This window comes from Dipodomys ordii, unplaced genomic scaffold, assembly GCF_000151885.1.
Source record: "Dipodomys ordii isolate 6190 unplaced genomic scaffold, Dord_2.0 Scaffold1, whole genome shotgun sequence".
In the NCBI taxonomy this organism is placed as follows: domain Eukaryota; kingdom Metazoa; phylum Chordata; class Mammalia; order Rodentia; family Heteromyidae; genus Dipodomys; species Dipodomys ordii.
In genome coordinates this window covers 52127343-52152500 of record NW_012267217.1, presented here as the reverse complement: position 1 = coordinate 52152500, position 25158 = coordinate 52127343, and the positions used below count along the sequence as shown (strand labels likewise).

At 51.9% G+C, this 25158-nt stretch overlaps 1 protein-coding gene across 1 annotated transcript; it reads right to left on the bottom strand.

Moving 5' to 3' along the window:
- Positions 1–23336, bottom strand: Pnkd (paroxysmal nonkinesigenic dyskinesia). The gene is made up of 9 exons (XM_013009596.1): positions 23161–23336; positions 6029–6144; positions 5815–5927; positions 5147–5205; positions 4492–4584; positions 3769–3932; positions 2932–3018; positions 2092–2207; positions 1–1911 (listed from the first exon to the last, which is right to left on the bottom strand). The coding sequence occupies exons 1-9, from the start codon at positions 23319–23321 to the stop codon at positions 1732–1734; spliced, it is 1089 nt and encodes a 362-aa protein (XP_012865050.1). The 5' UTR covers positions 23322–23336; the 3' UTR covers positions 1–1731.
- Between the last annotated feature and the right edge of the window lie 1822 nt (positions 23337–25158).

Here is a 25158-nt window from a genome sequence, read left to right as displayed (position 1 = left end):
TAAATCATTCATTCAACATTTATTGAGCGCCTACTGTGTGCCAGGCACCGTGCTAGGCGCAGAAATAGAGAGAGATGCAGAAGGTACAGTCCATGCCCTTAAGGATTCACAGTCTAGAAGGGGAGACAAACATGTAAACAAGTAAAACAGGGTGTGTGTGATAAGTGCCACAAGAGAGAAGCATTTACAAAGTGCAGAGGTAGCCTGGAGGGGGGAGGGGTGTGGGGTGCCTTCCTGGGGGAGGGGCTAGGAGAGATGAGGGGGCTTTGCCAGGCAGAGGAGGCAGGAGCGGGAAGGCATTCCAGCCTGAAGAAACAGCATGAGCGAAGGCACAGAGGCAAAAAAGTGCGTGTCTCAGCAGCGAGGGACGCTAACTAGTCTGGTGGTATTGCTAGAGTGAGTTCCAGAGCTGGAGCTGGAGAGGTCATCAGAGGCCAGATGAGGAAGGAAACTGAGGGCAGGGGCATCTCAGAAGGTCACCAGAGGTGAGTGGAGTCCAGGGGAAGGCTCTGACCCAGGAAGACAAAGGTTTGGGGCTGACCCAAGGTATGCCTGCTTGAGGACCAAAGGCTTCCCACATGGTGATCTCTCCAAAAGGAATCAAGACCAGAGGAGAAACCGAGCTGGAGGAGGAGAGGAGAAGGGCCAGGGCTGGGAGTTCCTGGAAGCTGTCACTTGCTTGAGCTCCCATATTTCTGATTTCTGCATTCTGCTGTCCAGAGCTCCATCCTCTCAGTGAGGATAGGGCCCAAGATCCAACGGGAACTTGGCAATAAAAAGGAGCCAGAAAAATGCCAGGGTGAAAAAATAAATCTTTACTAACTCAAAAGGAAAAAGAGCCGAGAAGAATGTAAGAGAGATTACTTTAGATAGAAGAAGGCAGGCAGAAATTCCTAAGAACGGGGGACGAAAGGAGAAGCTGCGTGGGCCCAAGAGGACAGTGGCTCTCTCTCCCCTAGAAAGGCGGGCTTCTATGGCCCAGCCTAGGGGCAGAGGCCAGGGCACACTCAGGCCAGATGTGTGCATGGAGGGTATGTGGCTTTCAAGACTGTCAGGCTCTGTATCCCAGCATCTGGAGTCTCCTTGGCAACCAGGATCCTCCCCCTTCCAAACTGCAAGGGAGACACTGAGGCAGGGATTGGCCAGAGCCAAGATTCCAGCCCTTGTGTGTTAGGAATGGCTCTGCCTGGAATGCCTTGGCAGGGAGGGAGGGTGAGGGCCTTGGGGATGGGGGCAGGGGCTCAGTCACCCAGTCTCTGGCTGCCCCTGTTGGTGACCACTTTCCTGAGGCTTAGGCCACTTTGGAAGCAGGTTTCTCCCCCATCCCTAGGTGGGGAAAGGCAGATGGACTCCTCCCTGGTTATGGCTCTTGCTGCCATGGTGGCAGTGAGGCCCCCTGAGGAGGAGCCAACAGCAGCCGCCATGTCTTTGTGCTGTCCTAGGAGAGGGGGAGGGAGGAGGACCCTTCTCCTTAGTGGGGTCTGGAGATGTCCCTTTCCTCTTTCCCCTGATGACGCAGCCTCACTCTGTGGGAACTTCCAGCCTCCTCCTCTCCATGTGGTGGTCTTAGCCCTCCCTTCCCCCTGAGCACTGTGGGGGAACGGTGCCTGCAGTGGGCGCCAATGGGGGCAGTGGTGTTAGTGATGAGAAGGACAGCAAGGTGCGGGCGGTGGGTGAGCTCCCTACCACAGGGGTGGGCAGGGCCGGGCGGGGGGGGGGGGGGGGAGGGTATCATTTGCTCTTGTGTGTATCCTTTAGCCGACGGAGCTCCTCTAGCAGCTGGGCTCGGGAGCAGCCATCATCGCCATCACCAGTGGGACCTGGGCCTGGCCCCAGAGCCTCCTGTAGTGCCAGGCAGTGGGTCCTCAGGAACGGGTTGTAGGAACGCTCCTCTCCCAGGGTGGATGGGCACTGCAGAGCAAGAGGCACCAGGCTGGGTGGACAGAAGATGGGAAAGGGACCCAACGCAGGCAAGCCTGCCCCAACTCCACCCAGGATTTCAGACTTGGCTGGCCCAAAGCTTTGGGAGGCACCCACAGGCCCAGGCCCAGCTGGACCAGGGGCGTGCCAGGCCCTGTCCAGAGCTCGCACCGTGCTCTTGCGCTCCATCCGCTGCCTCTGCACCCACTGCATCTTCCTCTCCCGGGCCAGGTTCTCTGGCTCCACCACGCCTGCGAAGCCCAGGTTCTCCTCCGCATACTCATGACCTAGCCACAGCCAGAGAGGCAGGGAGGCAGGGCACAGAAGGATGAGTGGCCAGGTCAGAAGGGGTTCCTCGCAATCCTGGAGGAGGGCAGACTCCCAGGAGAACTCTGACCACCTAAGCTGCTTCTCCAACTAGGCCCACAAGTTAGCGGGTGGGAAAGAGTGCAAGGCAGTTCAGGGCAAAACCTAGCTTTGGAGCTGGGAGGCCACCCTGTAGGCCAGCCAAATCCTAGTACCTATTTAAGCCACAGTTTCTTGTTTGGTAAATGGGGAAAACAGTAATGGGACTGGACACCAATGTGAATGTTATGTTTCCATTGCTGAGGATGGGGCCTGGTACATAAAGGGTTTGCTGAATGAAAGGATATATGCTCTGAGGAGATATCTGTGAATGTTTTAAAGAAGTAAACACAAGGCAACAGACAGCATGCAGAGTGGACTGTCTTCTCAGAGTAGAAGCTGTTTTTTGCTTTGGGGTCTGACATGCTGGGTCCTGCAGGGCTCCTAAGAGATAGAGGACTGGATGGCTGGTGGGGACAGTGGCATGAATGACAAGAAGCATCCTAGAGCCAGGACTACAGCCCAGAAGGAAGGAAGGATGGCGGCTGCTCCCCCTAATGCCTAGCAGTGGGGCGGGGCTCCTCTGGGCCAGCAACGGGGTTGGCTTGGTTTCTGGGAGAGTGAGGTGCCAGGCAGGCCACAGAGCTGGGGAGAAGGGGAACTCACCAGGCCACAGCAGTGTATCATCCCCCAAGCCCAGCACAGTGTCCAGTGAGCTCAGCATGGTCTCTGCAGTGCCCTCAAAGGTCCGTCCTGTGAGGAGTCCGGGATGCAAGGATGACACAATACAAAGGAGAAAAACAGCTTGGGCAGCTCTGGTTGGCCATCTGCCCTTCCACTGCATCCTATCTGCCATCCCCAGACATCTGCTGTGTGTGTGTGTGTGTGTGCGCGTGCGTGCGTGTGTGCGTGTGTGTGTGTGTGTGTGTGTGTGTGTGGACTCCTGGGGCTTGAACTCAGGGGCCTGAGCACTGTCCCTGAACTTTTTTGCTTAAGGCTGTTGCTCTACCACTTGAGCCAGAGCTCCACTTCCAGTTTTCTGGTGGTTAACTGGGCTTGCTTCAAACTGTGATCCTCGGATCTCAGCCTTAGAAGTAGCTAGGATTACAGGTGTGAGCCACTAGTGCCCAGCTTACTCCTTCCTTCCTTTTTTTTTTTGCCAGTTCTGGGGCTTCAACTCAGGGCCTGGGTGCTGTCCCTGAGCCTCTCTTGTGCTTAAGGCTAGCACTCTACCACTTGAGCCACAGCACCACTTCTGATCTTTTCTGTTTATGAGGTACTGAGCAATGGAACCCAGGGCTTCATGAGTACTAGGCAAGCACTCTACCACCAAGCCACATTCCCAGTCCCATCCTATGAAATCTTGAGGACATAAAAACACAGTCAGGTGACACAGAAGGAAGAGCCTGCTGTAGTAATGTCAGCATTGAAACCAGTGTTTCCATGCATGGGACTCTGCCTGTCCTTCCAGTCCCCACTGCTGTCTCTTTTAGGGGAACTTACCACAGCCAGAGAGGAAGAGTAGGTCCCCTGAGAAGAGGCAAGAGGGACCCTTATAGGGCTCCCCATCCAGCAGGTAGACCAGATGGCCTTGTGTGTGGCCAGGGGTGGCCAGGGCCCGGATCTGGAGCCGTCCAACGCTGACCACATCTTGATGACACAGGGGGCTGGGCAAAGCAACAGTGGAAGGGAACTCCAGCTTGCACACATTGATCCTGCTCCCACTCTAGGCCTGGGGCTGATGACTCACTGGTTGGGTTTCCACTCCAGGAAGAAGGTACCAATGCCTGTGGTCTGGGATCTACTTTTTTTTTTTGGTCAGTCATGGGGCCTGAACTCTAGGCCTGGGCACTGTCCCTCAGCTCTTCAGCTCAAGGCTACTGTTCTACCATTTGAGCCACAGCACCACTTCCGGCTTTTTCTGCTTATGTGGTGCTGAGGAATTGAACCCAGGGGCTCATGCATGAAAGGCAAGCACTCTACCACTGAGCCACCTTCCCACCCCTGGTCTGAGATCTAATGCTTCTCTTTTACTGTTCTGGGAACTGAGGCTGGCCTGTTGGGGCTAGGAAGTTCTCACTCAGTCATGTGCGCTGACATGTGCTAAGGACCAGGAAGGAGGTCTGCCAAGACCCGGCTGCTGATGGATACTCTGCAGGACTTAACTGAAGCTGGAGAAGTGACACAGGGCCCAGGAGGGTGGCTCTTCCTGGGTGAAGGACTTACTGGGTGAGGTAGGGGATGCCATCCTGAGGGCTCCCATACACCCGGCAGTCTCGGTGCCGCCGGCTGAGGTCCCGGTTCCCTCCACTGTGGTCCCTGCAGGGCAGCAGAAATGGGGGCTTCAAGGAGCAACTGTAGTTGAGACTCTGTCTTCCTTAGAGCCTCTCTGAGCCTTTATTCCTGCTGTTCCCTTGCCCAGAATGTCATTCTCTCAACTCCTCCAACCCCCACCTGGCTGATGCCATCTGATCAGTCCAGATTCTCAGCGCTAGCCACCCTCAAATTCTTCCAGTGGAGCTGACCATAGTCTCTGGTGCCCTTCCCCTGAACCTGGTATCACCTCCACTTCTATGTGCACGACTGGGAGATCTCTTCACTCAGGGTTGTCTCCCATAATAGACTTGGAGTTTCCCTGATGGGTGCACACGCCTAGCACACATAGGCATTCCCTCGAGTGGAAGCTACGTGACCTCCCTGCCCGCCTCTGGGGCTCTGCAGCTGAGTGAGTGTGGTAGGGACACCCCCTTCACCTCCAGATGACTTCATGAAGGCGGTGGTCGCACAACCTTGATTTTCTCCTCCCCACCCCACGCAAGCCTCTCCAGCTCAGGCTGGGTGGGCCAGAGAAGACGGCCTGCACCTGGAGCCATCCCCTTACCAGTGTTTGTGGGTGCAGAGTATGGCAACCAAGGTAACTCCTTCCTTTTCAATGGAAGCCTGGGGGAGAGAGGAGGTATTGAGTCTGGGAGCTGGATCTGATGAGGACAGACGCAGAAGGGGATGGGCGGGTAGGCTGGGTGGGGAACAGGGAAAGATGAAAAGAGACGGGGGAGATGGAGCCAGACAATGAATGGGGAAGGAGGTGGGACATGGGTGAGGACGGGGAGGTGGGAGGAGAGAGTCACATGCAGAAATAAGAAAAGGAGCTGAGGGTGACGCTTAGTGGTCCACTGCTTGCCTCGTAAGCTAAGGCCCTGGGTTCATTCTCAGCACTGTGTAAGGAAAACAGAGAAAGAAAGAAACAGCGAAGAAAGATGGCTTAATGTGAGGGCAGGGGGGAACTGAAGAGGGTGAGAGACAGCCTGGAAACTGAGTAGATCCACAGTCCTGAGCCAGCACCCCCATCCCAGCCTCTATGGTCTGTGCCTCTGACTCTAGCCCCCAAACCACACCCCTCCCCCAGGTCATGTTTAGGTAGCTACTGGGTGTGCATGCACACAGAAGGGCACATCCATGGGCAGAGAACCAGGGTCAAGCCCTCTGTTCAGGGGAGTTGCCAGTTCCCAAAGGTCACTCCAGATGCCCCCCACCCAGCTCTCCTCTCACCTGCACAGCCCGAGGATCTGAGGGGTCCACAGCCACAGCCAGCCGGGCCTGGGTGTCAATGATGAGGTAGCTGTAGTTGTCGGAGAGGACAGGGATGGGAAGCACCTTCACTCCTGGGGATAGAGGCACACAGAGAGGCTGTGGGCCGGGAGCCCAGCGGGTGGGCAAGCAGAGGACAGGGGCTGGGAGGTGGGCCTGGGCCAGCCATGCTCACCATTGAAGAGGCGGGGCTGGGTTTTGGAGTGGCCTTTGGGGTAGCGATTCCGAGCCCTGCGCAGCTGCTGTCGGTAGAAGAGGTATCCAAGCCAGGTGCGGGTGTACAGGCTGTACCTGAGGGCGGACAGTCTGGGGTCAGCCCACCTTCAGCTCTCTAGACCCCGTGGTGCCTGCAAGCCACCCTGCGTCCATACACTTCCACTGTTACCTCCTGTGCGCCTACTGCTCGCCTGCTCAGTACAAAGGCCTGGCTCTCACTTTCCACTGGGCCTCACACATCCTGTAGCTTAGCCCTGTCAGCACTGGAAGAAGCGGCCTTGGACTCTTGCCTCACAGAAGAGAAACTGAGGCAGGGATGGGATTGAGTTAGTATCTAGAATTATATCCAAGCCAGTCAGAAAACAACATAAGGCATCCTGAGATACAAAGGTAGAGTGGAGGAGGAGGAGGAGGAGGGGAGGAGGAGGAGGAGGAGGAGGAGGAGAAAGAAGATGAAGAGATGAAAGAGAGAGAAGGAGAGGGAGAGGGAGAAGGAGAGGGAGAGGGGAAGGGAGGGAGAGAGAGAGAGTAAGTATAGGAGAGGGAGGATGGCTTTGCCCCTTAGACAAAGTCTAGCTGATTTAGCTGATGTCTTCTGCAATTTGGCTCAAACCAAGTAGATTCCCATGAGGATGTGGCAGTAAAGAACTGGCTAAAATTTACCCATCGCCCTGGGCTCCATGGGCTCCTGTACTAGCATTGGTAATCATCCTTGCATCCTGTGTCCTTTTCTCATAGGCCCTCTATTTTTCATTCAGTTTCCAACTCAGCCCCTCATACTTTCATTTCCCCAGCAATGTTTATTAAGGACCGGCTGTTGGCTGGACGCTGTGCCCATTGTTCTAAGTAGGGGAGGCAGGATATAAACCAGTACAAATGAACAAACAAGGCAGGAAAAAAAAAAGAGAATAAAGACAGGGCTGCTTTTTTCTATACAAGGCACAAGGAAAGGGAGTCTCTGTGAGGAGGTGATATGTCCAAGCAGAAAGGACAGATGAGGTGAGTGGGAGGGAAAGACCAGCCAGGTGGAAGAACTGAAGGTGAGCACCGCTGGTGAGTCGGCAGGAACGTGTTAATGCTTTGTATGCTGTGTTGTAACGAAGTTAGTGCAGCAGAGACAGCCAATGAGATATATCATAAAGCAATCCCTGGCCGGGTGCCAGTGGCTCAGGCCTGTAATCCTAGCTACTTAGGAGGCTGAGATCTGAGGATCACAGTTCAAAGCCAGCTCGGGCAGGAAAGTCTATGAGACTCTTATCTCCAAGAAACCACTCATTGATACTGTGGCTCAAGTGGTAGAGCACTAGCCTTGAGCTGAAGAGCGGAGGGATAACACCCAGGCCCAGAGTTCAAGCCCCATGACCAAAAAAAAAAATCCCTTTGTACAACTAAATTATGCTGAGAGAGACAGAGACACAGGGAGAGGGGGGGAGGGAGAGGAGAGAGAGATCTGAGCTGGGTGCCAATATAGCTCATGTTTCTAATTCCAGCTACTTAGGAGGCTGAAATCTGAACACTGCATTCAAAGCTAGCATGGGCAAACAAATCAGATACTATCATCTCCAGTTAACTAGCAAAAAGCTGGAAGTGAAGGTGTGGGTCAAGTGGGAGAATGCGAGAGCTGAATGGAAAAAAACTAAGTAAAGGCAGGAGGGCCTGAGTTCAAGCCTCACTATGGGCACAAAAGAGTGAGAGAGGATGAGAGGTTGTGGGGGGACACAGACAGAGAAGAAGGAAGGGAATGAGAGGATTGAATGAAACTTAAATGTCCATGATGAGATTGCAAAAACTGTTGAAGCAACCCAGCCATACCACACCTGGGCATCTACCCAGAACATTACAAGCAAGGATACCGTAAGGACCCTTACATCCATGTTTACTGCTGCACTATTCACAATAGCTAAGTTATGGAAACAGCCCCAGTGCCCTACAATAAATGAGTAGATCCAATGTACCTATGCACAATGGAATTTTACACAGCATTGGAAAGAATAATATTTGGTCATTTGCAGGGAAATGGATGGACCTAGAATAATCATGTTAAGTGAGGTAAGCCAAGCTCAGAGAGGCAAACGGTGCATTTTTTTTTCTCATATGTGGAAGCCAGATCTAAAATACACTGGGACATGATAAATTATACAGGTCTTCAGGCATAGTGAGACCAAAGAAGGATGCTCTTAGGAAAGGAACACAAAGGTGTAATGCCTATGTTCACCTGATCATATAACATTTATTGAAATGGACTCCAGGAAATGGAAACAAGAGTCTTATTCTTTGTTGCTGTTTTTCTTTCTTTCTTTCTTCTTTGTCTTGTTTGTCTGTCTGTCTTTGGGAGGGTAAGAGGAAGCACAGAAATGGAGGGACAAAGGGTGAACAAACGCAGCAGTGGTACTCACTAGACACTATGCTAAAAATAAACAATACAACTGTGGGTAGGAACAGAAGAAAAATATACTCTTTACTTGAATCATGTAACTGTAACCCCTCTGTACATCACCTTTATAATAACAATTAAAAATTATAGTTGAAAGTCCTTTTTTGTTAAGAAAAAGATCATGCTATATGCCAGTGGCTCATGTCTATAATCCTAACTACTCAGGTTCAAAGCCAGCAAGGGCAGGAATGTCTGTGAGACTCATATCCAATTAACCACAAAAAGCCAGAAGTTAAGCTGTGGCTTAATTCGTAGAGTACTAGCCTTAAGCAAAAAAGCTCAGGGACAACACCCAGGCCCAGAGTTCAAGACCAGGACCAGAAAAACATTATATTTTGATGCATCGATATGGAAAAGAAACTGCATTCTTCAAAGTGGTCTTCATTGGTGAAAATACCTTCATGCTGAGGACAGAACCCAGGGCCTCATGTATACCCTAGGCAAGCACTCTACCTCTGAGTGACCCCTCACCCCCACTGGATCCTGAATGGTTCCTTTGCATGTCTATATTTTATTATTATTATTATTATGAGCATGTAACAGAGTGGAGGGAGGGTTAGTAGGATAAAGGGGGACTCTAAAAGATCCCTATGGTTCAAGAATAAGATTATCCTCCCCAGGGCTGGGAAGGTGGCTTAGTGGTAGAGTGCTTGCCTAGCATGCATGAAGCCCTAGGTTTGATTCCTCAGTACCACATACACAGGAAAAGCTGGAAGTGACTTCAGTGGTAGAGTGCTAGCCTTGAGCAAAAGAAGTTCAGGGACAGTGCCCAAGCCTTAAGTTCAAGCCCCAGGATTGGGGGGAAAAATTATCTTCCCCAACTTAAAAAAAAATTGCCCATATGATCAAACACTCAGGTGTTTTGTTTGTTTTATTTTGTACTTTCTTTTCTTTCCTTCTTTTTTTTTGGTGCCGGCATTGGGGTCAGAACTCATATTCTCACTTAGCTTTTTAACCCATAGCTCTCACTCTGAGCTAAGCCTCAGTTCTGTGTGAGTGTGTGTGTGTGTGTGTGTCTCAGTTGTGGGGCTTAAACTCAGGGGTTAGGCCAGGTGCCAGTGGCTCGTGCCTGTAATCCTAGCTACTCAGGAGGTTGAGATCTGAGGATCACGGTTCAAAGCCAGCCTGGCTCAAAGCCAGCTTGGGCAGGAAAGTCCGTGAGACTCTTATCTCCAATTAGTCCACCAGAAAACCAGAAGTGATACCATGGCTCAAGTGGTAGAGCACTTGCCTTTAGCTGAAGAACTCAGGGACAGCTCCCAGGCCCACGACCAACAAAAAAGAAAAAGAAAATACTATCAAAAAGGGGGAGGGGGAGCAGATACACAAGAACTAGCCATATAAACTTAAGGACATATTAAAGGGGCTGAGAAGGTGGCTCAGTGGTAGAGTGCTTGCCTCATAAGCATGAGGCCCTGCGTTCTATTCCTAAGCTCAAGCAGTAGAGTACATTGAGCTGAAGAGCTCAGGGACAACGCCCAGGCCCAGAGTTCAAGACCCATGACCAATTACTGCCCCCCCCAAAGACATATTAAAATTGCAAAAATTGTTCCAAATGTGCCTTGAGTCTTTGCAACTCTCTTGGAGAGGACAGACAGAGCAGATTGAGTGGAAGAAGTGTGTGTCACGAGAGATTTTTCTGTCATGATGAACACAGGGCTACTTTCTTCCTCTTTCATTCTCTCTCCAACCAGTCACTGAGGCTGAGCAGTAGGCAGTTCTGGAGAGCAAGACTAAAATAGACAAGCTTGCTGCCCTCCTGGCATCTGTTCTACAACAGTGGACAAATGCAAGGTTGTGAGCTATTATGAAGACAGCAAACCTTTTCTAGGCTGGAGAAAGAGCTAAGCTCAGATGGCTCATATGCCAGCTGCCTCTTTTTTTGGGGGTGGGGGGGTCCGGTCGTGGGGCCTGAACTCTGGGCCTGGACGCTGTCCCTCAGCTCTTCAGCTCAAGGCTAGCGCTCTATCACTTGAGTCGCAGCGCCACTTCCGGCTTTTTTCTTTTTGTTTACGTGGTGCTGAGGAATCGAACCCAGGGCCTCAGGCATGCAAGGCAAGTGCTCTACCACTGAGCCACTTCCCAGCCCCTGCCAGCTGCCTCTTGCCCACATGGTTCTGAGCCCCAAAAGCCTGAAGGATCTGCAGAACAGCCAGAGGACACCAGAGCCCGGGCATCTTGGCCTGCATGTCTTCTCTTGAGCAAGTCCCTTTAGCTGGGGTACTCTTCTTCCCTTTCCTGCTTAGGTTCTGTCCTATGTCTAACCCCCCCTCCTCCAGAAAGCCTTCCAGACCATCTGAGCTTCCCTTTCTTACCCTGTTCTGAACATACAGCACTGAGAGTTTAACATCTGGAAACTGGGCAAGTCACCCACCTAGGATAAGAAAGAGGATATCTGAATAATTTCAAAGTATCTCCTGAAGAGATTAGTTAGCCAGCAGCTGAGAAACCTGGCTGACTTCATCTGAAATCAGTGGCCAAGGTTAATCTCAGGTCTGAGAGTGTAGCTCCCTTGCAGTTGCTTGCCCAGCAGGTATGAGTACCAGTTCCATTCCCCATACCACAAAAAAATTAATTAGCAGTTTTATAAATATACACACACAGATAGAGACATCATTTACCTCTTGATATGACACACAGAGGAAGGCACTACTTCACTTCTGTGGTATGCACACCAAAAACGCACAACCGTAATTTATTAATGAGAAAAACTCAAATCCAGCTTGAGGGCCATGCTACAAAAACATCGGGCCAGGATTGCAAATGTGGCTGAGCAATAGAGTATTTACCTAGCATGCATGAAACCCTGGGTTCGATTCCTCAGAACCACATAAATAGAAAAGGCCGGAAGTGCTGTGGCTCAAGTGGTAGAATGTTAGCCTTGAGCACAGAGAGGCTCAGGGACAGAGCCCAGGTCCTGAGTTTAAGCCCCAGGACTGGGGAAAAAAAAATCTGGCCAGTGCTCCTAACCATGCCAGACAGACTGAGGAATTGTCCCAGATGGGAGGATACTAGATTAAACACGGTGGGCCCTAGTTGGACTCTAGACTAGCAAAAGAACATAAATGGAAAAGCTAAAGATTTTTAATAAGGTCTGAGAGTAGTTAAAAGTTTCATGCTAAGTGTGTGTGTGCGTGCACACACATGCACTTGCTTATATTGGGGCTTGAACTCTTGGCCTGGAGCTGTTTTTCATTCACAGTTAGTGCTCTACCACTTGAATCACACCTCCACTTCTAGATTTTTTCTGGTTAATTAGAGTTAAGAGTCTCACAGATTTGTCTGCCCTGTCTGGCTTTGAACCTCGGTTCTCAGACCTTAGCCTCCTGAGTTGCTAGGATTATAGGTGTGAGCAACCAGTGCCCAGCTAATTTGACTGCGCATGACTATAAAAGATATTAGCACTTGGGGGACCTGGGCCAAGGGTACATGAGATTTCTTTGTGCTATTTTGGCAAGTTTATGGTTTTTTGTTTTTGGGTCTGGTCGTGGGGCCTGAATATCTGGGCCTGGGTGCTGTCCCTCAGCTCTTCAGCTCAAGGCTAGCACTCTACCATTTGAACCACAGCACCACTTCCGGCTTTTTTTTTTTCTTCTGCTTATGTGGTGCTGAGGAATCAAACCCAGGGCCTCCTGCATGTAAGGCAAGTGCTCTACCACTGAGCCACCTTCCCAGCCCAAGTTTATGGTTTTGTGTGTGTGTGTGTGTGTGTGTGTGTGTGCAAGCACTCTACCACTAAGCCACATTCCCAGCCCAATTTTGGCAAGTTTAAAGTTATTTAAAAATGAAAAGTTTAATAATATAATGAAATAAAACAGTTTTATTCTTTGTTCTTGACACTATTTTGCAGCCCTCTCAGAATCCTGTTCCATCCTGTTTCTTTTCTGTGTCAGCTCTTAGACATCTCAGGGATTGGGGCTGGGAATATGGCTTAGTTGATTGCTTGTCTAGCATGCAAGAAGCCCTGGGTTTGATTCCTCAGTATCACATAAGCAGAAAAAGCTGGAAGTGGTGCTGTGGCTCACATGGTAGAATGCTTGCCTTGAGCAAAAAGGAGCCCAGGGAGAGTGGCCAGGCCCTGAGTTTAAGCCCCAGAACTAGCAAAGAAGATTTAAAAAAAAAGAAAAGACATCTTAGGTATTCTGGCAGGAGAAAGATCGGGGCTCCAGCCATGGCCATCCTGCCCTGTGCTCTGGGCAAACTATGAGAAGGTTCCTCCTCTACAAAATGGCCATACTCTGATTAGGGACCATGTGAAGACTGACACATAGTAAGTCAGAGCTGGGAGGTAGAAGGGTTTTTTAGCAAATGGTATTTTCTTCCTGAATTCAGCTAGGTGTCTGCACAGCTGCTGGAACATGGTTGCCTGTGTCTAGGAAGGACTGAGAAATGCCCAGCCTCCCTTGTTGGAATCTGTGTGTGTATGTTTATACATGTGTACACACACACACACCACCACCACCACCACCAGTACAGGGGCTTGAACTCAGAACCTCCTGCTTTCACTTGGCCTTTTCATCTCAAAGCTGGTACTCTAGCACTTGAGCCATATCTCCACTTCTGGCACTTTGCTGGTACCATGAAGATAAGAGTCTTTGGGATTTGTCTACATGGGCTGGCTTTTTTGTAAACCTTGATTCTCAGATCTCAGCCTCCTGAGTAGTTAGGATTAAAGGGGCGAGCCACCAGTGCTTGGCTTCCTCCTCAGAATCATACAGTGTGCTTTGGGTTTGTCACCTAACAAAGGGCAGGACTGAGGGCAGGGATCATGCTTAAGAAGGCTGCTGTAACCAAGGCATTTCTCTTCGGCTCTCTTTATTTGGAAAATGTTTACTGCACTCGATGGGCACAAAAAGCAGACAGAAAACAAGGCAAATAGTTCCTTGCCTGGAGGAGCTTGTGTCCTGAAAAAGTGAGAGACTAACAGACATTAAACCAGCAAACATAAATCACACACCATGAGTTAACTCAAGCTGGGGTAGATGAGAGTAGCCAGAAAGGAAGGGGTTGACCATAGGCAGAGTGTCCAGGGAAGACCTCAGAGGAGCTATCAGAGCTGGAAAGCAAGAGATGGGACCTGTTGTATGCACTACTGGGTGGCCCAGGCAGGTAGGGGTGTGACCCATTCTAGTAGGCCTTGTTTTTGTTTTGTGCCAGGATAAGGGACTTGAGCTCAGGGTCTGAATGCTGCCCCTTAGTTTTATTCAGTCGAGGCTGGTGCTCTACCACTTGAGCTACAGTGTGGGGAAATCTGTGGGGAACACAGGTAGCAAAGATGGCCCTGAGAGGAAGTTGAGTGGGCAGAGTCGGATTTGTTTAGGTTCAGTGTATAAACAACTCATGGTTGTTTATAGGTGCATGATAAGGTGTGGCCTTTACAGTGATTGGTTGGTCCCATTTCCTCCCCTCCCACACAGTCTTTTGCTTTAAAAAGGACATGCTCCATGTTAATAAACCTTGGTTTGACTCCCCACTGCCTCTGATTGAACGGGCGAGCAGCTGCATGAAGACAGACAAAGACCCAACACTACAGCTCTACTCTGGCTTTTTGATGGATAATTGGAGCTATGAGTCTCACAGACTTTCCTGCCTGGGCTGGCTTCTAACCAAGATAATCAGATCTCAGCTTCCTAAGTAGCTAGGATGACCGGCATGAACCACCAGTGTGATCAGCCTTGGAGTCTTGGCAGAGGGGCAGCGGGTGACCAAGCAGGCCCAGCTGGGGGTGCGGAGGAGGCCAGAAACCTAGCCATAGGCTGGAGGGGTGGAAGCCTGTAGTGGGCTCTCAGGGAAGTTCAGGGTCTGCCTTCCCCTGCTAAAGGCTGCTGAGTAGAGGATGCTCTGAAAGGCAGTCAGTCAGAGGGGAAGGTAGACAGGGTACAGTCACCCGGAAGGCAGGGCCTGGGCTCCAGGGGTTGCTGGGGGAGAAGGTAGGGGTGGTGGTGAGCATTAAGTGGCTAGCTAGGATACAGCCTGATGTCTGGCTCCAGCAGAGGGAAAGATAGGGCTGAGCAGGAGAGAGGGAGGGGCCTCAGGGAGAACCCCGTTGCTCAGGGCAGCTGACCTGGCTGGTCATGACTTCCACATGACTCTGTTGCTGGGCTCAACTCCGCATCTGCCAGCTCAGAGCGCCAGGGTCAGCTCCTCTTATCTGGGAAAGGTCTGATTCCCTTTTAGCCCTCAAGGTCTCAGGGGCATCCGGCCCGCACACCAGGGGAGAAGTGCTAGGAGCATGCCCCCAGGCCTCATCACAAGAGCCACTTTTCACCCAATCCAAACTGTAAGCCACAGGCAGAAATGTAAGCCTCCAGCACACCACATCTGACCTAGAACAGCTCCTGCTCAAAAGCCAGCCACAGCTCCCAGGGCTCAGGAGTCCAACTCCCACACAGGCCCTTTGAGGTCCGGTCGTGGGTCCTGAACTCTGGGCCTGGGCACTGTCCTTCAGCTCTTCAGTTCAAGGCTAGCGCTCTACCACTTGAGCCACAGCGCCACTTCCGGCTTTTTTCTTCTTTTTGCTTATGTGGTGCTGAGGAATCGAACTCAGGGCCCCATGCACGCAAAGCAAGCGCTCTACCACTGAGCCACCTTCCCAGCCCTCACACAGGCCCTTTGTACACAGACACATCCTCCTCCCCTCCCCTGCAGCCCAGTGAACACTCTGTGTTCCCCACTGTGAAAGGGTGAAAACTCCCTAAACAACGGAGTGTATAAGTAAGCCACACCATGTACATACAGACTGGGGATAATTACACAGTCTGGTAGAATGACAGGTCTCAACATGCCCCAGGTTCAAACACACATCATGACGCAAAAACAATGTGACAACATTTACTAAAAATGCCAGTGCATGCAGAAACCATGACATGTACCATCTGGAGACGGCAACATGTGGGAAAAGGACAGGGCAGCTGAGGACAGTCCCATCCAACCCAGCAGAGATGCCCGGCCTTTAGCACTGTCTGAAGCTTTATTTCTTAAGCTGTGGGGTGGCCTTCTTAGGAGATAAGGCAAAAGCCTTATCTACTACTTTGAGCCACAGCTCCACTTCTGGTTTTCTGGTAGTTAACTGGAGATAAGAGTCTCACAGACTTTCCTGCCCAGGCTAGCTTTGAACAGTGACCCCTTTATCTCAGCCTCCTGATCAGCTAGGATTGTAAGCAAGAGCCTTCAGAACTAGGCAGGACTGCTGTATTATATCTAGCTTGCACTAACTTATTTAAATTTCAGGGTTGCCAGGTGCTGGTGGTTCATGCCTATAATCCTAGCTATTCAAGAGGCTGCAATCTGAGAATCGTAGTTCAAAGCCAGAGTGAGTAGGAAAAGTCCATGAGGCTCCTATCTCTAATTACCAAAAAGCTGGAAATGGAGCTCACATAGTAAAGCGCTAGCCTTGAGTGAAAAAGCATATGCCCTCAGTTCAAGCCCCAATACCAAAATTAATTTTCAGGGTTGATGTGTAGTTCAGTGGTAGAGCCCTTACCAAGCACATATGAGCGGTTTTTTGGTTTTTTTTTTTTGGTCTGTCATGGGGCTTGAACGCGGGCCTGGGCCACTGTCCCTCAGCTCTTCAGCTCAAGGCTAGCCCTTTACCACTTGAGCCACAGCGCCACTTCCAATTTTCTGGTGGTTTATTGGAGATAAGAGTCTCATGGACTATTCCTTCCCCGGGCTGGCTTTGAACCATGATCCTCAGGTCTCAGGCTCCTCAGTAGCTAGGATTACAGGCGTGAGCCACCGGCGCCTGGCTCTTGGAAAACAGAGAACTCAAAACCATTCTCTTTGTGTCATGCCTTTGTGCTGGCAGCCCTCCCTGCCTGGGGAAATCCAGGCTTCTCTATGGCTGTCCAGGGTTCAGTCCACACCTGTTTCCTGGGAGCTGTGGCCCTGAAAACCTCCTTTCTCTGCAGGGTATGCAGCCCCCGTCCCTCACCTGTGCTGTCACTTCTACTGCACTCCCCCCCTGGGCAGTGTCTGACCTAAGGCCAGCAGGCTCCCACCAGTTCCTCGCCACCCCATAGCCCCCACCCCCAAGGAGCTCTCAGCACTGGCACAGCTGAAGAAAAGCTGGCGAGCCATTAGGGGAGGCTGGGAGGGGCCCAGCTTACAGCTGGTACAGTCATCAGGCTGGTAGATCTGGGGAGGCTCAGTGGGGCATCTTGCTCAATTGATGCTCTCTCCACCCCTCTCCTCTCCTCCCTTCCTTGCCCACCTGCTCCCCATCTCCCTCCCCACTCCCTACTGCCTTGGCAGACCTAGGCAAGCAGGGTGCTCTGCCAAGCAGGTCACCCAGATCCAGGGGCATGGGCGGGTACTGTCACTGGGGCACAAAATCTCAACATCCTCTGGTCTGCAGCCAGGGCCTGAGCAGATGGAAGGAGCACTGGAAACGGAGTCATGGCCAGTCCCTTAGCCTTGCTGTGACTTACTGTCTCATCTTTAACAATCACCCGTGCCATGGCCTTTTTTATTTATTTTATTTTTACCTCCATCTATGAGCAAGTCCTAATTATCTGAAGTTATCCTCAAAATAAACCCAGGGGCTCTAGCCACCCCCTCCCACTCCTGGTCAGTAGGAAGGGCCTTGCTCAGGATCACAGAGGCCTGAGTTGTTAAGCAGAGATTCATCCTTGGCAGCCAGACCTGAAGCCCACAAACCACCCACTCAAATGAGAGGGCTGGATGAGACGAGCTATTTGGGAGCTACCCCCATTCGTCTGAGGGACTAAAGTTAGGGTCATTACAGTAACTGGAAGAGGCATGACCTCCAGGACCTCCAGGGTCAAGCGATCACTCTGAGTCCTCGCCCTGAACTACTTACAACACAAACAATATTTTGTAGACAACTGTAGGGGGGAAGAGACCCAGGGGTTTTAGGATATGACCCCTGATCAAGGACTCTTGATGGCCCCTTTCAAAACAAGGCTTTGTGACTCCTGATCCTGGATTGTTGGTGGGTTGGTGGCTGCAGGGCATCCATGGGAGCCAGATGGAGAAGAGAATTTAGAAAAAGAAACAGCCTAGAGAAGAGGTAACTAGGAGGAAGCTGTGTCCTATTACTGACCCCCACCTCACCTAGCTGGGATGCCACTGGCCCTTGTAATAGCCTCTGGTTCTTCCCTTTCTTTTCTCTCTTCCTCCTTCCCTTCTCCTTCTCCCTCTTCCTTCCTTCTTTTCCTTTTTCTATGGGGGTGTGGGGAGAAGCTGTGGATGGAATCCCCAGTCTAGCGCATGCTGGGTAAGCTCTTCAGAGTTACTTCCAGCCCTTGGCCCCTGTTTGTGGAGCCATTACCAGATACATAGCTTTTCTTCAATTGTTGGGCACAAGAGGGCAACAGAAGTGTTTCTTTTCTATAAAACAGAGTGTTCAACCCTCCAAGAGTTCACATGATTCACAAGGTGATGCTGACACCTCAGGCCGGATGTGAATCCTGCTCTGGGGTCCCCCGGGCATGGTTACTAGCTGAGGTTTAGGACAGTGCTTCTCAGAGTGGGTGCTACCCACCTGCATTAGGTTGATCCACTGGGGAGCCCCTGGAATAAGACAACTCTGGCCTTCTCTCTGTCCTCCCTTGCTTCCTGGACTTTGGTGCTAGATTTGAACCCGGGGACTAGCACATGATGGGTGAATACTCTACCACTATATCCCCATCCCTGACTTCCAATTCAGCAGTGCTGGGGCCCGCAACTACCCACCATCACCTCACCAAAACGGAAATCAAATTGTTTAGTTAGCCCTCTGGGACCCAGATAGGATACAGAAAAACCACCCTGTGTGACAAGGCGGGTGTGGGTGATGGCCTGTCCCTGGGGCCCTCCCTGTGGGGTCAGAGCTGTGGCCTGAGTGTCTGTCTCCAAGCGTGGGGTCACAGCACACCTCCTCCCTGCCTCACTGAGAGAGAATGTGGCTTCTCTGGTATGTGAGGCAGAGCCTCCAGCGTTATGGGAGACAGGTTGTGTGGGACAGCTGGGGACAGTGAGGCCAGCGAGGCCGAAGCCCCAGCCTCTCCTCTGACCTGCAGTAGAAAACACACAATGGAGCTCTTCTTCCCCTTCCCCTCCTCCCTCAGGCAGTCCTGAGAGACTCTGGAGGGCTTCCAAGTGTCTGCACCACTGGGCCCAGGGCCCACTCAGGCCAGCCAGGGCTGGGGAGCAGCAGAAAGGGGGTTCTGCCTCCGGCGCAATGACTGGGAAACCCCATTGCCAGGTCACCTCATCCGGCCTCCCCTTCTCCCTCTACATAGTCCCTGACCCCACTGGGGCACCAGACTCCACTCTACCCCAACAGGCAAGCCTACGTTAGTGGACAAGTGCTTTGAGCCAGGACTTGGTTTGAAGACTTTTTATCTGACCGGTAATAGTAACAGAAGACTCCTCAGCTGTCCCACACAACCTGTCTCCCATAACGCTGGAGGCTCTGCCTCAGATACCAGAGAAGCCACATTCTCTCTATGGGCTTGAACCCAGGGTCTATTAGGCACTATCCTTTAGCTTTCTGACTCAAGTCTAGAGCTCTAGCACTTGACCCATACCTCTACTTCCAGCTTGTTTGGTGCTTAATTGGAGATAAAAGTCTCATGGATGTTTCTGCCTGGGCTAGCGTCTAACCGTGATCCTCAGATTTTGGCTTCTGAGTAACTAAAATTACAGGCAGGAGCACCAGCACCTATTTTATTTTGCTGTTTTTGTGTTTTATTTTGAGACTGGAACTTGCTGTGTAGCTCAGGCTGACCTTGAACTTGAGTTCAAAGGTGTGCTGGGATTACAGGCCTGCCCCTGCAGCACCAGCTTGCCTGGGAGTCACTTTCCCAGACCCATAAGAAGTCGATAAGAAAGAGGTTGGAGCAGAGGTTGGAGACCATGCCAGGCCAGCTCTTCCCCAGTCTTTCAAGTACTCTGCAGGACACCCATCTTTTAGAGTGATTGCTGGCCTACTTCTCTGCAGGACAGGAGGTACAGTAAGCACTGGCAGTCCCTCTGATGAGCCTCATCCTAAGCTGGAGGCCTAGGCAAGCTGTCTCCTTGCCTGTGCTTCCTTAGCTACCTGATCTCCAAGGCTCCTGGGTTTGGTTTCTTTTGGCTTTTCCCTCTTTTTCCTCATCCTAATCCCAGATGCTCCTGACCCAGCCCATTCCCTTGGGCAGGCCTGTGGGAGACCAGGCGGAGATAGACCTGCACCGAGGGCTCCAAGAGGGGGAAGATGGCAAGCCACCCCAGAGGAGAGAGAGATGAATTTGGACTGAGGAGGCTGGACCAGCTTCATAGACGACAAGGCACCTGGGCAGAGCTATTCATTCATTCAAAAACATTTAGTAAGGGCTATGTGCCACACACTGTTCTGGAGGCAAGAATGAAATAGTCAGACGTTTCTTCCCTTGTGGGGCCATATTCCAGTGGGAAGAGGAGAAACACAAACATCCAGTATGTCATGTCATGTGGCAACATGTTCCGTGAAGAGTAAGAAGGCGGGATGGAGGGATAGAGGGGACAGGGATGTGCTGGGGGGGGGGACGGACGGTCAGGATAGGCCCCTCTAACAAATATGAGCCTAGATCAAAGGAAGGGAAAGCAAGGGAGCAAGGGCCAAAGACGGGGTTGACTAGAATTGTTGAGAATACCTAGGGGTACCAAGACAGGAGGCAGTGGCCAGTGTAAGTGGCAGGCAAGAGACAAGCTGGCTGACCCAAGGGTGACCTTAGAAGATGTGATAGAATGTGACTTGTAGAGACACAGAGAGCAAGGAGGATCTGACGGATTAGACACAAGTAGAGAAAGAGTCCAGGGCCTGGGGGAGACAGACGCGGGCAGGTGTAGGAGAGGAGTGCAGGAAGGCCGCAAAGGCCTAAGAGAGGTTGCTGGCTTTGTTCTATATGCAGTATGGCTTAGGATGAGGACACCAGCTCAAAGCCAGGCTTTGAGACCAACTAGGCAGCACAGGGGGAAAATGGGTTAGTTGGGAGAGCAGGGAGGCTAAGAGGCTGCTGTAGGAACACCAAGGCCCATGGAAAGAAAGGAAGAAAGGGATTCTGCATTCTTCTAGCCAGGCTGTGTTGGAGATGGCTCAGATCACTGCTTGTCCTGACCTTCAGGCCATGAGAATGGAGTCCCCTACTCTACAAACCTCAGGTCAAGGCTTCTGCCATCTGACATGGAGCCAGTGGGCTTCTCTAGCCTAGACAGGTCTCCCCCCAGGGACAGCTGGTGGAGGCAGGGAAGATTCCCTCAGGCTCAGGACTTAGGGACATTCCCAGCCCTTCGAGACCCCCATGCAGGACCTACTCCCCTCCCCACAGTGGACAGGCTCTCTTTACTACCACTGAGAAGGCAAAGGGGAAGACGGGAGATCAAGGAATGAAGCAGAGGGCACACAGGGGGAATCCAACACCCCTGTCAAGGCTCTCCAGGTACTGTAAGGCTCTCCTGGACTCTATCCAGTCATACTATGGGCCCCTACTTACATCCCCAACCCATGGGGCTCCTGCCTGTGATCTCATAATCCCTCAATCCAGAACAGGTGTTACTGAACAGATAGAGGTGTGTGTTATTTTCTGATGGGTGGGAGTGGAATAAACTTGGAGGACAGTTGTGGAAGGCAACTCCAGAAGGAAGCTGGCCATGTTCCTCCTTCCCAACTACCCTAAGCTGCAGCATGAGCACTGGCCAACATTTCCTGAGCACTTTCTGTGAGTGCAGCCTGATTTCACCTCGCAGGACCCCACGGGACATCTGACAGGGGCACACAATGGGGGCACAGAAAGGTGATGTGTGTGGAGTCACACGGCTCTGATGCAACAATGCCAGGATTCAAATGCTGACTGTCCAGCAACCCCACAAACTATGCACTTAGCTACTGCACACACCCCATCTTCCAGGAGCCCTGAAAGCTTGTCTCTAACCTCAGCCTCATCTGGATGTACCCTAGGTAAAGCCCAATTATTCCCAGCCCCAAATGATAGTGGGTACATTTGTGGAAAGGCTTTTCTAAGATTATCCTTAGTAACAACAACAAGGCGTTATCATTAATATTGAAAAAAAGCAGCTTAATCTCCCAGCCGTTGCTGAGGATTCTCATCACCTCTACAAACATGTAGAACCTTTATTTGTGATCCTCTCAGCCATCTTTTCAGGTTGGGGGTGTCCATGTGCTCCCCACCCCATCCAAACTTCCTGCAGGCTGAAGGCATCACTAGTGTCAACACTGCACACTTCCCACCCATTTCCTGCTAGTACCCCTGTCTCCCTCAGTGACCCATAGCCCCTCCCCAAGGGACTGGGCTGATTGTTTCCAAGTCTGGAATTCTGACTCCAGGCACACCCTTCTGCTCTGTAAATTTGGGAAGCTGATTCCCAAGCAACCTTAAAATCAAGACAAAGAAAACTCATAGAAAATACTGATTTCTGAAGAAGCTCTTGAACATCAAGTTTGGAAACTCCAACCCCTAAGTTTGAGGAATATGCAAACTCTAATGATTCTGGCACCATGACCCTAGGCATTCTGATCTCAGGAATTCTGGTTCTAGTCCCTCATGGAAATTTCTATTTTCCACTTCCTTGGGCCACCTGTGTCACTTCACACTTACCATACTGGATTCTAGAAGTAGGTTTAAAATTCCCTCTCCAATAGAGCAGCAAAATTCCCAGAAATGTGGTGAGAATTAAAAAAACAAAACAACAACTACCCAAATCTAGCGCTAGCGGTATCTACAACGGTCTGGTGCATGCTTGGCATGTATGAGGCCTGGGTTTGGTCTCAGAAGCAAAAACTAAGAAGCCAAAATAAAAGGTATTACTGTATTGCAAATTCATTTGTTACTGTTTTTTTTTTAAAACAATAGTAACTCGCTTGGATCAGTATTAGAAGTTACTTTTTGTATGTTTGGCTCAAGAAGGCCTTTATATCTGTATTTTGTAGACTGAGTGTGAAACTTGAGGAATATTTGGGGTGCTCTGAGGAGTGATCTCCCCACCACACCATGCCCCAGGCATGTCTTTTCTGAAGTTCAAGAAACATCCAGGCTTGGCCTCGCTGGCAGCCTGGCCTGTGGTTAGGGCTCCCAGAATTCCCCGTGCCGCCCCACACCTCCATCTCCCCGCTTCCCCCAAAGAAGGAAGGGGAACAGAGGCCCTCAGAAGCCCACCTCCCCCGGGCTCCTTCCTTTCCTCTCTTCGTGTGGGGTGGAACAGGGCTGAAAGCCAGACTAGCCTGAGGCTGGGCAGGAAGGGGCAGAGGAGAGGGGGGCGTCTGGAGGGAAAAAGTCCTCCCCACAACCCAGGCTGTCGAAGGGTCAGAGTTCACAGCCTGGGGCTTTGAGCGCCCGGGTCGGGGGTAGAGAGGAAGGGGCCGGTGAGCCACGGGATGGGGTCGGAACTCTTCCTTGGGACAGCACCTACCTGAAGCGGTGGGGACCTGGGTTTCGGGGAGAGGGGTTGGGACGTTCCTCCCCGTCCAGCCCCCGCCCCCCGCGTGCCCTCGGGCGTGCGGACCTCAGCCCGACTCCCGCACTGGCCGGGCCTCGGTCTCCCGCGGTCCCCTCACGCCCCTTCCCTGGCGGCTCCCCTCCCAGGCCTCCATCCCTCCCCACCACACGCAGGGCCTCTCCGGCGCGGGGCCCCGAAGCCCACTCCCCGAGCGCCCCGGGGCCAGCCCGGGCACTCACCCGATTCGGAAGAGCAGCCGCTGGCTGCGCGTCATGAGCAGGCCGCGAAGGCCCCGCCGCGCACGGCCACTGCGGGGACTCACGAGCAGGACCAGGGCGAGCAGCAGCAGCCCGCCGCCCGAGACCCACAGCCAGGGCGCGGGCCAGCCCTGCCAAGCCATGCCGGGGGGCCGGCTCCGGCCGCGGCCCGGGGGGCCGGACGGGGCGGGGCGTTGCCAGGCGCCCGCCCCGGCCCCAAGCGGGGGACCTGCGGGGTGGGCACTGCCCTTCCTGCGCCGGCGCGCAAAAAGGCGCCGGGCCCTTGGCCCCGCCCACAGGCCGCGTTCGAGCCCGCCCCCTCGGCCGCTGTGCCCAGGCTCCCGGGGCGAAGGCCGCCCGGCTGGAGGCAGCTTGGCTCCACCCCGTCCAGTTAGGAGGCGGGGTCGGAGAGGCTGGGACCTGAGCGCGTGCCGGTCCCCTGCGGCCCCTGACACAGACTGACCTGACCAAGGCTACGCAGTGATGGGCGGCAGTTAGGTCTGGGGCGTCCTCACTGCCAGTGCCTTTCACGTTCCTCTTACTCCTCCCACTACTGCCGCCCCGATTGGTACCAGAAGCCGTTCAGGTCCGAGTGGTGGCAGGACCCGAGTGCAGGCGCGGTGAAATCTACACGGTTAGGCTCCGCTGGATCCAGCCCGAGCCCTGGCCCGGTACTGGAAGGGAAGGAAATGCTGCGAAGTCGAGCTCCCCACGGCGCCCGCTGGGAGATGGAGGGAAGCAGGTGCGGTGGTACTTGTTTCCCCGGCTTCCTGCGCCCCGGTCTGAGACCTAGATAACCACACCGGCCACAAACGTTTTCTCTCCTCGGGTGGTTCGGGGATTCGATATTCGGATTTAAAGCCTGAGTCTCCAGGTGCAGAATTTATCACAGTAGGTCATTGTACACAATAACCTCTGCTCCCTGTCCCCCCCCCCCTCAAGGTTACATTATCCCTAAACTGAATTATGAGATTCACCTAATTCTGGGTTCAATCCAGAAAACCAGGACAGTCACGCCGTTTCTTTTCTGTGGATGCATCTTGGAGACAGACCTTTGGCCTGTGTACCAGGTCTGTATAGGAGAGGCTGGGTGAGAAATGACTGATAAGTGATTTTTCTTTTTTTGGTGCTGGCATTAGGGCTTGGCCCCTTTGCTTAGCTTTTTCACTGAAGGCAGGCGCTCCTAACTTTGGGCTTTTTGCTGGCTAATTGGAGGTAACAGTCTCCCAGACTTTTCTGCTCAGGCAGAGCTCAGCCTCTTAAGTATTTTGGATTACAGGAGCGAGCCACCAGCGTCTGGTTGAGAAATAAAATTATCTGTCTGTAAATCTCTACATGCTAAGTAAGGAATTGTGGAGCACTGTGAACACACGCTGTGGGAAAGGCTGTACCAGGCAGGCATTACATGGAAAAATTAAAGGCTAGTTCTTGCCTTCTGAAACAGGAAATGCAGGCTTAGATGCAAGTCTGTAGACAACACATTCCATTGAACCCTGAATCTCCAAGACACACAGACACACACACACACACACACAAACATGCGCATGCACGTGCATATGCACACTAACAAGATTAGGTAGGAAATACAAAGTGCGTTTTATGAAATAAAGGGAGTTAGGGCAGGGATAGGCATACGAGTAAGGTTGGGTATTTTGGAGTACCCAAGCTCAGGGACCCCTCCTTCCCTGCCCTAGACTGTTTTAGAAGATTTACCATATTTGGTCCAATGTGCTTTAGTTTCACCTCCTCTCCCACAAAAATCTTTTGTCCTAGCTAGACTGATAACTTATTCTGCATTTTCTACCCTGTAATTCTCAGCTTGTAGTGTCTGCAAACTACCATGTTCTTTCATACCCTAGCTCCTTTGCACTTACTGTTCTTTCTGCTTGGAGCATCACCTATTCTTTGTTCCTTAAAGATTCAGATTCCATATGCTCGCTTCAAGACTGCTTTACAGCAAGGTGCCAGTGGCTCAAGCCT

Excerpts from the sequence above, each read along its gene's own strand:
- Pnkd (XM_013009596.1), bottom strand. The coding sequence starts at position 23,321 with ATGGCTTGGCAGGGCTGGCCCGCGCCCTGGCTGTGGGTCTCGGGCGGC. Across the intron at positions 6,145-23,160 it reads CGGCTGCTCTTCCGAATCGG|GTACAGCCTGTACACCCGCA; the intron begins GTGAGTGCCCGG and ends GTCCGCCCTCAG. Across the intron at positions 4,585-5,146 it reads CTCTGCACCCACAAACACTG|GGACCACAGTGGAGGGAACC; the intron begins GTAAGGGGATGG and ends GCTGCCCTGCAG.